This window comes from Rhinopithecus bieti, unplaced genomic scaffold, assembly GCF_001698545.2.
Source record: "Rhinopithecus bieti isolate Rb0 unplaced genomic scaffold, ASM169854v2 scaffold_13029, whole genome shotgun sequence".
Taxonomy (NCBI): Eukaryota; Metazoa; Chordata; class Mammalia; order Primates; family Cercopithecidae; genus Rhinopithecus; species Rhinopithecus bieti.
In genome coordinates, this window is record NW_016807982.1 from 1,764,166 (window position 1) to 1,779,231 (window position 15,066).

At 48.8% G+C, this 15,066-nt stretch overlaps 2 protein-coding genes across 2 annotated transcripts in view; one reads left to right on the forward strand and one right to left on the reverse strand.

Moving 5' to 3' along the window:
- The window catches only part of CSMD2 (CUB and Sushi multiple domains 2), a gene marked incomplete at its 3' end in the record, with an annotated part of 670,449 nt that extends 657,731 nt beyond the window's left edge, over positions 1–12,718 (reverse strand). Inside the window, 2 exon segments of the mRNA XM_017884421.1 lie at positions 12,283–12,423; positions 12,703–12,718. Of these exon segments, the coding sequence (XP_017739910.1) occupies positions 12,283–12,423; positions 12,703–12,718 (157 nt within the window).
- The window catches only part of CUNH1orf94 (chromosome unknown C1orf94 homolog), a 43,107-nt gene continuing 39,867 nt past the window's right edge, over positions 11,827–15,066 (forward strand). The window contains exon 1 of the mRNA XM_017884564.1: positions 11,827–13,059. Within this exon, the coding sequence (XP_017740053.1) occupies positions 12,740–13,059 (320 nt within the window). The 5' untranslated portion in view covers positions 11,827–12,739. The remainder of the gene's footprint in view (positions 13,060–15,066) is intronic.

Consider the following 15,066-nt stretch of genomic DNA (forward strand, 5'->3'; position numbering starts at 1 on the left):
CCCCAGAGGCTCCCGGCGCCCGGCTCGAGCGCCGAAATCCCTGCTTCGCCGCGAGCCCTCCCCGCGGGGCAGCCGCAGCGCCCCAGCTCCAGTCCCCGCGAGCGCGGCATGGCGCGGCCGGCAGCGCCGAGGGAGAGTCTCCGCTCGCCGGCGAGGAGAAAGGAGGTCAGGAGAGCTCTGGAGCTTTTTTCTGCTCGGAAAAAATCCCGGTACGCGGGAGCCCGGAGCTTCTGCGGCTGGAATGAACCAAGTGTCCGCCCGGCCGGGGAGAGGCGCGCTGCGCTCTCGGAAATGACTCGCTCCAATCCCGCTTCGCGGGGTTCGCGCCGGGGGGCGGGGGGGTGAATTATCCCCGGATTAATCACTCCGGAGCCGCTTCTCAGCCGCTCCAAATGCTGGGGGTGGAGGCGCAGCTAAGGAAAAAATATTGGGGGGCGGGGGTTCCTCTTCAGCGCCACCTCCACCTCCAGATAAACCACAAATTACATCTAAAGGGTTGTTTATCCTTGTTTGTTTTGCAATTGACCAGTTTCTTTTAAGTTCAGTCCTCCCGTTTTCATTTATAAGATCACCCATTAATACATCCCCCTCTCCACACACATACACAGTGACATAGACACACGCACTCACACACACAGGCACATACACACACGCCTCTTCCACGTTTGGAAATTGGAATCCTGTCTGGGAAAAGGTAACCAAAGAAGGACGCGGTTCCCCGAGTCTTGGTTCTTAAGAGCTGATCTTGGCTGGTGGCTTTGAACTTGCAATCTGGGGCCGGGGGCGATGCTTATGAGCCTCTTTCACAATAGCCTTCTACCCCATCCCAGGAGAGGTGCGTGTGTGCGTAGACAGACGCAGGGTTAAGAATTGGAGGGCGGTGGAGCGGGGTTGTGTGTGGCGGGGAGAGAGGGGACCTGTTCATTTGACCTAGTGCGGTCCCACTCCTACCCTAAGACAAAAACCTCAGGATGGCAGAGGCAGTCCCTGTGTGCACGGGAGTTGGGGGTGGGGAGTGAGATTGGTGAAAGGACGGTGCGAGAGTTACTAGTGCAATTTATCCCCAAATTTAAATAATCGGACCCTATTTCTTCCTCTCCCCCTCCTCCTCCCAGCCAAGGCCCCAAACCAAGAGAGTTCTTCCCAAGGGCGTGAGCCACTCCCCACCCCTCCCCAGTAGCCGCGGCTTCCAGGCCCCAAGGGCTCAGCGTCCGTCCCCACACCATCCCCCACCCGACTCGGTCGCCGTCTCTGTCTGTCTACTCCAGGCTTCTCCGCCAGTCACGATGGCTCTTTCGCTGTCTACGCCAAACTCTCGGCGAGAGGGAAGAGACGCTTCATGGAGGGAGGCTGGAGGAAACTGGGAGGGGCAAGACCCGGAGAGGAGGCTCCTGCTGGCGCGTGCAGTGGAAAGGCACCTGCGTTGGGCGCCCCCACCCGCTTTGTCGACGCACCCCAGAGAAGCTGTGCTCCGGGCTTAGGCGCAGCCCGTTTTGGCCAAAACGGAGCGTTGGCATCTGTGTGGCCAAGGGGGCAGTGGCCGGCGGGCGGTGGGGCCTGAGAATTTCCGGGGAAGCGTGTGGAGAGGGACTATAGGGATGGCGACCCAGGCTGGGGGTGGTTGGCGACCCAAGTTCGCCGGCTGTCCGCGTGGCCAGGACTTTCCATCCAAGGAAGGGTGTGAAGAGGGGCTGTGGAGTTGATATGAATTGGCGGGCGGGGGCAGGGCTGGAGGAGTGGAGGCTTGTCCCTACTCCCCATGAAAAACTTCCTCCCCAGAGCCACGCTTTCGCAGCCTCCTAGATGCCACTCTTCCTCCCTCCCCCCTACCCCAAGTTGTTCCGGTTTCCCTGCATGAGCTCATCCCACAGCTGGGGAGCCAGCCCGGTGGCCCTGGGCGGGCGAACCTCCTCAGAATCGCCGGCCCGGCCCCCCCCCCAACACGCTTGCTTGCCCGCCCCTCCTGACGCCGCCTTGCTGGGTGCCAAGAACCAACCGAAGCAGCCAGAACTCCTCAGTGAAAGGCCTGCTTTATATCCCTGGGGCAGCGGGGAGGGGGCTTCTCCCTTCCCATTGTCCAGACTCAGCCCCCGAAAGAGAGGGCTCAGCCTTCCCACCAGCCCTGGAGAGGAGGAAGGGACTGACTATGCTGGGAGTGAGTGGTGGTGGTGGCCTTGGGGGCTGTTAGCTGCGCTTGCCTGGGGGTGGGCTCCTGGCTTCTAAACTCCGACTTTACCCCTCTCTTGGAGGCGGGGTTCTCCTCCAGAGAAAGGAACTGGCAGAGATGCCCAGGCCTCCTGTGAAGCCCACAGCTGGGCAGAAGAGAGTCTGGGCTGCTCTGTAATTCTAGGGCTGCAGGCCAATGGGCTTTCTCTTACCCTCTTCTCAGCTCCAGAACTTTGCTCTGTGGCTACAACAGGCAGATGAGATTTACCCCCAAAACCTTCCCAGGCAAAAGGAGTGTTTGTCATCCTTCTCCCTGGGTGCTGTGGAGGGCAGGGGCACCTATTTTATCCCTGTAAAAGGCCAGGTTACTCACATTCTCCGCCATTCCTGCTCTCTGATCTATTTGGGTCCACGTGCATTTACCTCGGGTGCTCTGGGGCCCTGAGCCAGGCTGTGCTGTGGGCCATGCAGAGATGCACAGGGTGTGGTCCTCCTTTGGGAGGATGCAGGCCAGAGGTGGAAACCCACACATAACTGATGTAACTGATACCATCAGACAGCGATTATCACCATGACTGAAGAACTGGCATGCTACCAAGAGGCATGTCAAGACAGTGAGCTTTTCTTGGACTTGGGGGATCAGAAGGCTAATTTAAGAAGGAAAGTAGGATTTGGGCTGGAACCTGAGACATGGATAAAGACCTTAAAAAGGTGAAGATTCATTTACTCAACAAATATTTATTGAGCATCATTATGTGTCCAGGTGCTGTGCTAGACAATGAGTATACACGTAGTGAACAGTCCCTGACTTGATGAATGCAGGAAATATGTACACAAATACACATAAAGTTACTAATTAAGGATGCTACAAAAGGAAAGTTTATGGTGCTAGAAGAAACAATACAGTGACGTGCTTTAAAGAGATGGTCTCGGAAGGCCTCTCTGAGATGGCAACGGTGGAAAGTTGGGATCTAAAATTAAGCAAGATGCTCAGGAAGCTGAAGCCAGAGGATCATTTGAGCCCAGCTGTTCAAGGCTGCGGTGAGCCATGATCGCACCACAGGACTCCAGCCTGGGTGTCAGAGCCAGACTCTGTCTATTAATTAATTAATTAATGTAATAATAGAATTAAGCAAGATAGCCATGCAAAGTTGGGGAAAGAGCTTTTGGTATAGTGAGCACAGGCAAGGCTGTAAAAAGGGAAGCAGGCTAGGAGGAGAAAGATGGGGCTGGATCGAGGTAAGCAATGGGAGATGGGGAGTGGGGCAGATCACATAGGGTCTATTAGTGGATGGCGAGGAGTTTGCATTTTATTCTTAGCCAGTGAGAAATAGAAGGTGTATTAATTTGCTAGGGCTGCTGCCACAACAAAGTACCATAGACCTTGTGACTTAAACAACAGGAATGTATTGCCTCACAATTCTGGAGGCTGGAAGTCCAAGATCAAGGTGTCAACACGGTTGGTTCCCTCTGAGGCTTCTATCTCTGGCTTGTAGATGTCTGCCTTCTTCTCCCTGTGTCTTCACATGTGTTCCCACGGTACATATCTGTGTCCAAACTTCTTCTAATAAGGACACCAGTCATACTGGATTCAGGCCCAACCCAATGACCTCATTTTAACTTAATTGACTTTTTAAAGACTCTTAACTCAAAATAAGGTCACATCCTGAAGTACTAGGGATTAGGACTTCAACCCATGAATTTGGGTGGGGGGCACACAATTCATCCTATAACAGGAGGAGATGACTTTTCAGATGGAGGGAGGAGAGAGATGCTTGACAGTCAGAAAATATATGTAAAGAGATATCTGTTTACATTTATTTTCTGTGTACAGCATGGCTCCTTTAGCGAAAAGTAGACAGCTCTGAATACGAAAGGTAGGTTTTCATTTCTGGGAAAGAGAAGCCAAGTGATGTGGCCTGACATACACTCTAGCTTCTCTGTGAGGAAAGGGTAAGAAGGGAAAGGGTACCACTTGGAAGACTAGTGCGATGGTCTGAGCGAGGAAACATGGGGGCAAAGGCAGAGATGGGGACCCTGGAAACATCTGCAGGGCAATGGAGAGGCAGGAGTCAGACACAACAGCCCACTCCCATCTAGCCTAGGAGAGTGTGGGTCTCAGCCCAGCCCCCGGTGCTGGCTCCCTGCCTCCCCCTCCCATTCTCCCTATGAACAACAGGCAGCCGTGGGTTGAGGTGTCTTTACAGTATCACATTGCAAAAAAGCCCAATGCAGTCTAGTGACTAGCCAAGATAAGCCTAATATCCACATGAAATCAGAGTTTGATTTAGAAAGAATACAAAGCCTTATGCTCTGGAGAACTCTGCCTCATGCAAGGAGGAGCTGTAGACCTGATGCCCTGAAATTTTCATTCTGACCCAGGAAAAGATCAAAAAAGCCTTCTGAAGCCAAAGGAGAGAGAGTGAGCAAATGGGAGATTCTAGCAATGTGAGGGCAGAAACAGAGGCCAAGGGGCAGGCAGGGCTGCAGAGAAGGGCTACAGGACAAAGATGGGCTCAGAGGAAAAGCTTGGGATCCCAACTGGGGCACAATTTTAAAATCATGAGCATGATCAAGCCAAAGCGAGTACCTCCCAAGGGTGAGGCTATCGCCACAGAGGTGGCAGTGATCTGCTGCCCAAGAAGTGGCAACAGAGGGGCTTCATGAGGAAAAAGCCCAGACCACACCAAGGTGAGGCTATGGGCTTCTGAAATGAGGAGGGAGAAGTGAGAAGGGGCCCACAGCCTAGGCCGTTCCTCTAGTGCTACCACGTGCTGTGGTCACCAAATTCTGACATTCTTGGAGAAAATTCTTCGTTTGTGTGTAAGGGAAAACAGCTCATGCCAGTGACAAAACAGAGTGTTAAGCCATTGAAATATTGGAGTTTGTTCCAGCAGCTAGCAATACTCATATACAGGCTTCCTCGTTTTTTGCATAGTATCCTATGTAGTCATTCACTTACTCTTCACGTACTCTTTCATTTGTTTGTTCATGCCACACTGAGCTGCATGTCAGAGTCTGTGCTAGGTGCTGAGGAAACAAACATAAAGAAGAATAGGACATTCCCATGGCCCGTGTCCTCAGGGGGTTGATAGTTTATTGAGAAGAGAGTTAAATAGCAAAGCATGACTGATTACTCCAGAAGAGATATAGCGTGTGATGGAAACAAGAAGGGCTCCTAGCTCAGCCTACTGGAAGGGCAGGTGAGAACCAGCACTTTCCAGGAAGAAAGCACAGAGTGGACCAGCTCAGGGAGGGAGGACACAGTGTGTAAATCTGCAGCACTCACAGGGTACCAAGGAAGGGTGTGGGGGTGGAAATAGACCTCTCTTCTGACTCAACAGTCTCTCCATAATTGCTGGTTTTCTTATATGTCCCTGCTGATGGGTGGGCAAATCCTAGGACGGAAACCTCTTTTCTCCCAAGTCCCAGGGTCTGTATTGTATCTGATATTCTCTCTCCTCAGATGTCTCATAGGAGCCCCACCCCACCACTTCCTCCACAGCCTGCTCAGACCTGGGCTTATTCAATTCTAATTCTCCATCCAGCCTGCCTCTCTGCACAGCTCCCCAATTCAGAAAACAGTTTCCACATTCACCCAGATCCTGAGCCAGAAACCTATTTATCCTGGACTCCCATCTTGCCCAGTCCCAACATCAAGCCATCACAGAGCCCTCCAGATTCTGCCTCCTAGATACCTCCCAGATTCTAAGCAGAGTCCACAATGGCTGTGTTTCAGGTTACTTACAACAACTGAGTAACAGATGCCCATCTCTGCTCTAGCCCTATTCAATGCGTCTTCCTCTCTGCCACCAGCTATCTTTTTAAAACACTCACCTGATTTCACAGCTCCTCTGTCTTCTCCGGACTTTCCCCCATGGCCTGCAGAGTAAAATCCAAGCTCCCTGCTAGACCCTCCCTACAAGAGCCTCCATCATCTGTCCCTGCCAGCTCCTCTAGCCTCAGATCTCCCTCCTCCCAAATCCCCAAGCTCTAGCCATTCTGATACCCTTGCACTCTTGCAATCAGCCATGCTTTCTCTCCCCTTTCCCCTGAGTCCTTCTGTGTTTTGTTCTCTTTGCCTAGAAAGCTCCCCTCCTCCTTCCGTGACTAGCCTTCTCCTATTTGCCCTTCAAAATTCAGTCCAGGTTGACAGTTCTTACAAGCAGTATTTGTCAGTGCCATTCAGAGTGCCTGGTACATGGTGGACATTCGGGGAATTTTTGCTGAATGAATGGATAAAGAGATGGATGGGTGGATGGATGAATGAATGGTTAAGTAGGTGCTCAGTAATGTTTGTGGAATGGACCCAAAGGTGTCTCTTCTAGACTTCATTATTTGAGTTCCTTAAAGAAATGCCTTCACTGAGTTATGATTTAATGTTATGCTGTTTTCAGAGAACCCTGATGTGAGAAACTGACGAACCTAACAGCATCTCTGTCTTTTATGAAAACAGAATTGCGTATATTGCCCACTATGTCACTCAGTGTCCTTTATACAAGGATTCATGATAAATTCATGCTTGGGGTTATTTCCTGGAAACATTTTGTATCTGCAGATGAAGATGTGTATTTTCTGCTGTCAGAAAATAAAAACTCTGCCACTCGACGTGTTTCCATTTTTGCTTCAGCTGACAAATAAGGATACCCAGTTTTATTGCCTTATTACCTCCATGCGGCCAGACCAATTCAGGTGCTGGAAAGTAGCAACTGTTTCTGCTTTTCTTTAGATGGAGTCAGTTCTTCCTTTATTCTTTGATGGTGTAGTTTGTACTTTTTAATCTGAAAGGCTGCCTCAAATCATCTCAGCAGTAAGGTAGAAGAAGTCTTAAGTGAATGCATTTTAGTGACCAATGTCCCGACTTGGAAGCTATGGAAGGAAGGGCACAATACAAAGCTTCTAGCTGAAGGGTTTCCCATAAAGGGCCTGGCCAGGAATCCTTGGTGTACCTATCACTACTGGGGTCTGGCAGAAAGATCAAAGCAGGAAGAAAGCCAGCTGAATTCTGACTTTGTTGCTACCTCACTGCACCACTACTGCCACCACCATATTCTTTTCTTCTGTCATCTATGACCTTCTTTTTCCCTAACTTTAAGTGCAGATCTCATAGGCTGCCATTTTTACATTGCTAGGCTGTCAATAATAATAGTTAGTGATAATCATAATTATACATTTCTTTTTATTAAGAGCTTACCATAAGCCAGGCACCATGTTGAGAAGTTCACATGCATTTCCATATTTAAACCTTCTCCCTACCCCAAACCTATTGTTTTTACCACTTTGCAGATGAAGATATGTCAGAGAAGTTCAGCATATACAAAGCCACCTTTATCAAGTAGTAGAGCAGGAATTCCAATTCAAGTGTGTCAGCTACCACCACCCAAACTCTTAACTGCCTCCTCTCCTGTGGGCCAGGAATGAGGCAATAATAAGGAATACACCCCCAAGAAATGGCAGAGATCACTGATGGTGTTGCCAGGAGAGAGAAGCCACAGAGTCACAGCTTTGCTTACAGAATATTCAAGGTTCCTTTCCAAAGTCCTAGAAATGGCTGGCTGCTCTGCAGCCCTGTCCTATTGCTGAGACAACATGAGGGGGAGGCCCATTCCCATGAAATATGGCTGCAACCTCCCCTTCCTTTAGCTCTGATGGCTAAATCCCCAAGATATTTGCCTGGGATACCCCTATGCATGGATCCTGCCTCTGGCAGTTTGACCCATTGAACCTTATTCGCATGGGAATGGGGGTCCCTCTGGATTTTAGGGGACCTACAAAAATCTTTGAGTCCTAAACATTTTATGATTAGTCCCACAATACAAAGAAGAAAACTGCCACATGGAAATCAGTAAATATTTAATTAAATGCAGAGTATAACGTTATGTCAACTTCATTAACTGTTGGATTTAGTAGTCATAAAAATTTCATTGCATTTGGTAACAATTTGTAGGTTGGAGTTTTCTCACTGCACAAGATTTCTCGAGTAGGCACTAAGATTGGTGAGAAATCACAGCCCATCACAAATTAAATAAATTACTCATGGCCAAAACTTTCAAAAGCAAAATGGCAAAATCCTTTCAATTTTCTTCTATAGCCAAAAGTTATTTTACGGTGAGAGGTGGGTGTGTTTAAAATATGTTAGATGAGGAACCTAAAAGGACCTACAAGAGTAAGCAGCGTTAGGGACTATATGATGATTGTAAAAGAGCCTAGGACATTCCCATGTTCCTGAGTTTTCCAGCCAAGCCATGTTTGTGTCAGAGATGAAAGCCAGGTGACGAGAGGCTTTGACTGGATGGGAGGTAAGGAGAATTGCCTCTTCCTTAGGCCTTCCTGGTTCCACAGAGAAAAGTTAAGAATCCCAGAATTCTAAATAGTGATAGCCAACATTCATTGGATACACACATTAGCCAAGCTATTATAAGCACTTTACATGTATTATTTCATTATCATAAAACAGGTCTATGAGGTCGGTATTTTATTGTCTCTGTTTCATAGATGAGCAAATGGAGACATTGAGGTTAAACCAACCTGCCCAGGGTAATGTAGCTAGTCAGGGGGAGTTCAAGAAGTTTTCCAAGCTAAAAATAATTCACAGATGAAATGGTGTCCATGACCATTAAATGCTTCACTTCAAACTCTAAAAAAGACAGAGACCAAGCTCATCTTCTTCATTACCCTATCTTCAGCACCTCAGACAGTGCTGGGCATAGATACATGTGTTGGAGGAACATAACTCCATGCTGGATGGAAACTGGAATAAGTCAGTTTACATCACACTGCTCTGCACCAGGCACTTATGGAATGCTTTACCCCTGCCTCCTTCACTAGGTGATTCTGTCTAGGTAGACATCTTTTTCATCATCTCTAATCCCTGTGTCTTGCACAATTTTGACCCATGATGGGTGCTAAAAACTGAATAAAGCCTGGAAAAGAGTAAGTGATTATGTGAATTCATCTCTCCATCACAGAACAACTTCCCCAGTACAACAAAATTCTCCCTACCTACACAAAACACCAAATCTGCTATTCAGAAACTCCAAAGGCATGCATTTCAGTGTAATCAACAAGCAAACGACTATACACGTTTATCTGCCAGTTGTTGTTTGAGGGACTTTCCATGTGTTAAGCAATTGGTGAATAATAGAATATCTATAGTAATTCTACAAAGCAAGTATTCTTTATTATCATCCCATTTTACAGACTAGGAAATCAAGTGTTATGGGCTGAATTATATGCTGCAATCCTAAACCCAAATACCTCAGAATGTGACTGTATTTGGCGATGAGTCCTTTAAAGAGGTAGTTAAGATTAAAAAACAAAAACAAACAAAAAAGCCATTAGGGTATATCCTAATCTAATGTGACTGGTGTCTTTTAAAGGAGCCATTAGGATGGGGACAGATATACAGGGAAGACCATGTGAGGACAGGGAGAAGACAGCCAACTGCAAGCCAGGGAGAGAGACCTCAGAATGAAACTAACCATGCCAACATCTTGATCTTGGCCTTCTAGCCTCTAGAATGGCAAGGAAATAAAGTTCTGTTGTTTAAGCCACACAGCCTGTGGACTTCATTATGGCAGCCTTCCCAAACCAATACACCAAGGCACAGAGGAACTTGCCCAAGCCTACATTGCCAGAAAACGTGAACTCAGAATCTGAACCCAGGGACTCTGGTTCCCGAGTATATGTATTTAATGATAGGAAATATTCCCTATGCTGTCCAGTATGGTAGCCACTAGCCGTATGTGGCTCCTGAGCACATAATATGTGGCTAATGCAAATGAGGAGTTGAGTGTTTCATTTAATTTATATTAAAATAAAATTAAAATTAAAACAACCCCATGTGGCTAGTGGCTACCATATGGACATAGCTTTATGCTATTTCTAAGTACATCACTTACGATTTTTGCGGAATTTTCTAGAAATCTCATCTGTGCGCTCTAAAAACATGCTCTATCTTTGTTCCCTATCCCTGCTGCGTTTGATTTTTTTCTTTTTCAGTCCTTTCTGATTTAGCCCCTGTTGCCTGGTCTCCTGCTGAGGGGGCGAGGGAACAGGAAGAGAGAGTGAGCTGGCTAACTTTCCAGAATCCTGGGGCCTGGGCAGTGCAGGGTCGTTGGCGTTCTGCTCTAAGCTTAGGTGTTAGCCAACCAAATGCCAAGCAGCACAAACACTGAGTGACATTTTCAGAACTATTAATATTTCATCAGAAATGATCACTTTTCCTTTAAATACACTATTTTAAAAGGTTTTCTACATTCTTAACTATAATTTTATTCGGTCGAGGCCCTCGGAATTTTCCCCAAAGGAACACATCTTCAATTTTGTAATGAAAATCTAAGGAGAATGAAGCTCAGATTTCAAAATTTAGAGTCAACATTTCCAGGAACTCAGCCCCTCTGTAAAGAGCAGGGTTGTGTATTGGGCACCTACCATATAACAGGCACTTTACATACAGTATACCATTAATTCATCCAACACATTTTTTGGGTGCTTACTATATGCCAGAAACATGATCCTCATAATTTATGAACACCATTTTCCAGAAAAGGAATTCCTCTCATCCTTCTCAAATTTACCTCCTCAAAGAGGTGGGCCTGGACCACCATGGAATGTTGCCTCCCCTCTTCTCCCCAATGCCTCACTTTGTTATTGGGTTGGTGCAAAAGTCATTGTAGTTTTTGCCATTGCAAGTGATGGCAAAAACGGCAGTTACTTTTGCACCAACCTAATAGTTATTTTCCGTCAGAGCCCCATTGCATCTGTAATTATTGCTGCTTTACTCGCTTGGCTAGTTTGCATCGATCTCTCCTCGCTAGTATACAGGCTCCATGAGAGCAGGGACCATGCCACTTTTGCCCACCCTTATGCTTCTTCAGTGCCCAGCAACTCATCAGGCACAAAGGAGGGGTTGCATCAGTACTGGGGGAATTATGAATGGGGATAGGAGAAGTTCAGAAAGTTCTTAGGGTCACCCAGCGGGGAAGTGAGTGTCAGGATTCAACCCAGCCCTGCATTTATAGACTGCCATCTTCTTCTACTTGTGTCCATTCTTCTTTCTTCCTTCTCCACCCTCTTGCTCTTCCTTTTCAGGAGTATTATTAAAGAAACAACCCCCTGACTCTTGGGACCAGAAAGTCTCCCTCAGCGGAGGTACTGTGTCAGTGCCCAGTTGAATGAAGCCGCTTCAGTGAGGGTAGGGGCCTGTTGATCAGTAAACAGCTAACTTAGCCCTTCTCCCAGCACCTCGGACCTCCTACCCCTGCTCCTGCCCACCTTCTGAAGCAGTCTCAGTACTCAAGGGCTAGATCAGGCCTAGAGTGCTGGGGTCTGAATCTCAGCTCCCCTTTTCTTAGTGGGCCTTGGACACTATCATTTATGACTTTGAGATTCGCTTTCCTCCCATTTAGAACGATAATAAAAAGTGGTACTAATTTCACGAGCTTTAATAGGATTGAATGTGAGCGCAGCGCTTGGCACAGGGCAAGCGCCCCATAAAATGGCAGTTAGGATTAAAATCGAGGATGAGGGGGGCCCCCAGGCAGGAGCTGAGGTTTGTGTGGAGCGGTGAAGTGGGGCGGCGGCGCGTTTGGCTTTGACTTCTGATCCCCGGAAGCGCTCTGGGGTCCTTTGGGCCCCACCCCCACCCACCCCACCGGCGGGTCTTGGGCTCCGAACCCAGGGCGTCCCGCGCACCAAGCCGTTGCGTTTGAAACCCACAGAAAGAATTCCCCCGCTCGACGACGGCGAGGGTGTGGGAGCCACTGGCAGGGCAAATTGGTGGGAGCCGCCCGGCCCAGCCTGCCTTGCGGAGTCAGCGCGCTCTTGAGCTGCTGGGCCCTTCCCGGTGCCCACCCCGCGGCGCGGCGCGGCCGGGGCAGGGGTCTGCTGGGGGCCGGGACTGAGGGCTGTGGGCCCATCCACACACGCCGCGTCCCTTCTTTCCCGGGGCGGCAGAGCAGCAGCGGGAGACCGGGAGCAGGTGGGGTAGGGCGAGAGTAAAGCAAGAACTGGGCCGGCGGCGGGGACCGGGCCGTTGGCGCTCGCTGTGCGAGGGGCTCCCTGGGAACGCCCAGGCGAGCGTTTCCTGAGGGGCCCCGCCCCCCGGGTGCCTACCATGGTGTCTGGCCGGCACCCAGTTCTCCGCATGTCTTAGCGGGCCAGCATGGGCTGAGCCCAGGCGCCGCAAGTTGCCACGGCGGCGTCGCAAGGGGTCAGTGCCAGGGACTGTGGGGAGAGCCAGCCCTCCCCCTCCAGCTGTTCCCAGATGTCATTCTGCCTGCCCAGGCGCCTGGTTCCTGAGCTCCGGGGCATTCCACTGTTCCTAAGCTACTGGTTTTTGTTGACTTTTAAATATTTTCTTCTAAGGGAGAGGGGGAGGGCGGCAAAAGTCAGGAAAGAGCAAATAAAAGCAAATCAAAATAAGCCCTCCCCTTCCCAAAAGAAAACTGTCCTCCACCCACCCCTCCTACACAAATCGAAGGCCTCTGAACGTAACCACCTTGCGGGAGCGACAGCCAGACAGAACTGACCCACTTCTGCCAAGACCCATCCTCATCTCCCTTTCTGGTGAATGAGGAGTGGTGGTGGATGTCTTCTAGCCCCGGGTGGACAGAGGGGCTTCCAGAAAGAGCGGAGGAGGATGGCCAGTGGGAATGGGCTTCCTTCATCCTTGGCCCTGGTGGCCAAGCGCCCCTGCGCCCTGGGCCCATTCCCCAGATACATCTGGATCCACCAGGACACACCCCAAGACAGCCTAGACAAGACTTGCCATGAAATCTGGAAGAGAGTTCAAGGCCTGCCTGAAGCCTCACAGCCCTGGACCTCCATGGAGCAGCTCTCTGTCCCCGTGGCTGGAACTCTAAGAGGCAATGAGCTCAGCTTTGGAGAAGAGTGAGTACCCCCCTATTCCATTGGCAGAAAGGGAGGAGGGAGGAGACGAAGTCTGACCTTCTAGGGGAATGTTCTGGCCCACCGTTGAGGCTGCTGAAACCCTAAAGGCTGTATATTGACCCTTCCATGGTCCTTTGTCCAAGCGTTATAGAAGAGCTGACCAAGGTTCTGATGTTTCGTGGGTGAAGAGCCAGATTAGGGCTATATTTCAGGCTGCCTCTTCACTAGCCTGCTAAGCAGACATCTCTCATCCTAAACACATGTGAATCTGAGGTCCTTGAAAAACCACCCTAGCCAAGGCTAAGGATTATATGGCTTGTGGCTTTCCCCAGAAGCAATTAGAAGATCCTTTCCCTCGCCCACCTAAAGGCTAGGCATTCACATGGATGAGACTGATGGTTTTAAATCACATCTGGAATTCCCTAATACAGGGAGCAGCTGTCCCATTCAGCCTCCACAGAAGCTGCTGCAAGAGCACACATCAAAATATTTACTGGGAAGGCACTGACATATTCAGAGGACATAATAGAAAATTAAAGTGCGGGAAGATGGCTGTAAATAGCCCGTTTCCTGGATGGGAAATCCTGTGTCTGGGAAACACAGAGCTAAGTGTTTCTCCATCAGGGCAAAGTTGGGCAGATATTGTTGGGGATAGATATTCGAAAGGAAAGGAAGGAGCAGAGAGGAAAAAGGGACCTCATTAGGAAAAGAAAGTAAATCTGCTGTGGTTATTAATACCACTGTTGAGCACTTATTTCACATTTTGCATCTTCAAAGTGGACTGTAAACTTAATTAATGCTCCCAGAGTCCCTATGAGGCAGGTATTAGTGTCCCCATTTTACAGATGGATTAAGTGTTAATAATTAAGAGCTAATTAAAGACTAACCGATAATTAAGTGTTGCCTGCTCCAACACATGCTACAGCTCAGTTCAGAGATGCTCTGGAGTTGGGGAGCCATTCAGGCATTTATCAGCTGCCTCAGGTTTCAGGGATGCCAAAGCAAGAGCTAAGAAGAAACGCAAAGTGTAACTGACACCCACCTCTGCACTACCTGCTGTCCCTCTGTGGGCTCATTTACTTACTGCAGATGAAGGTGGAAGGTACTTTGGCTAGTCCTGCCTCCCTGCCCTGTGCTCAGCACGACATGGCTCAGACAGGAATGGCCTATCTACAGCCAAAATCCTGCTGTCAGGCCCTTCAGTGGCACTGAGCCCTTCTCCCCTGCTCATTGCCATCTGCTCCGGGACAGGGCCTTGGCAGGAGGGCCCATGGGGCTGTGCTCAGCTCTCAGTGGCCAAGGAGCTGATTGTCCACTTCGTGGACCCAGGGTCAGTAGCAATTTCCAGTAGATGGCACCCTCTTTGCCAGGTCACACGGAGTTAATGGAGACAGACTCTACTTCCAGTCTGCACTTGGCTGAAAATTGAACTGGTGCACCTTTGGCCAGCTGCTTAACTCCATTTGGCCTTTATTTCCTCATTTGCAAATTGAGGATGATATGCACTGCCTTGTCCACCTCAGAGTTGATAATGAGGATCCGATGTGATGGGAGACAGGGAAATGAAAGATGCATTATACAAATCAGGCTGCCCTTAACATGTACTTCTTCAGGTTGAGATTTGTTGTTGTAGTTGTTGTTGTTGTTGTTGACGGCTTCAATCTGGGGTTTCACACTATGCTCCATATACCTCAAGGTGCTTCAGGGGTACCATGGAATCAAATGGGCTGGTTGCTGGGCCCCAAAATCCATTTCAGCCAGAGCTGTTTAGCTTTTATCAGTTTTACTTACTGGAGTTCTGAGAAGGGCTGAATTTGAAAAATACGTTTCTGCTATTGAGAAAAGAGATAGGAAACCACTGACTTAGATGAATAAATGATATCCTAATTGTCAACAAAATAGAACACAATCAGCTATTCTTTTTTATTATTATTATTATTATTTTTTTTATTATACTTTAAGTTCTAGGGTACATGTGGCATAACGGTGCAGGTTTATTACATATGT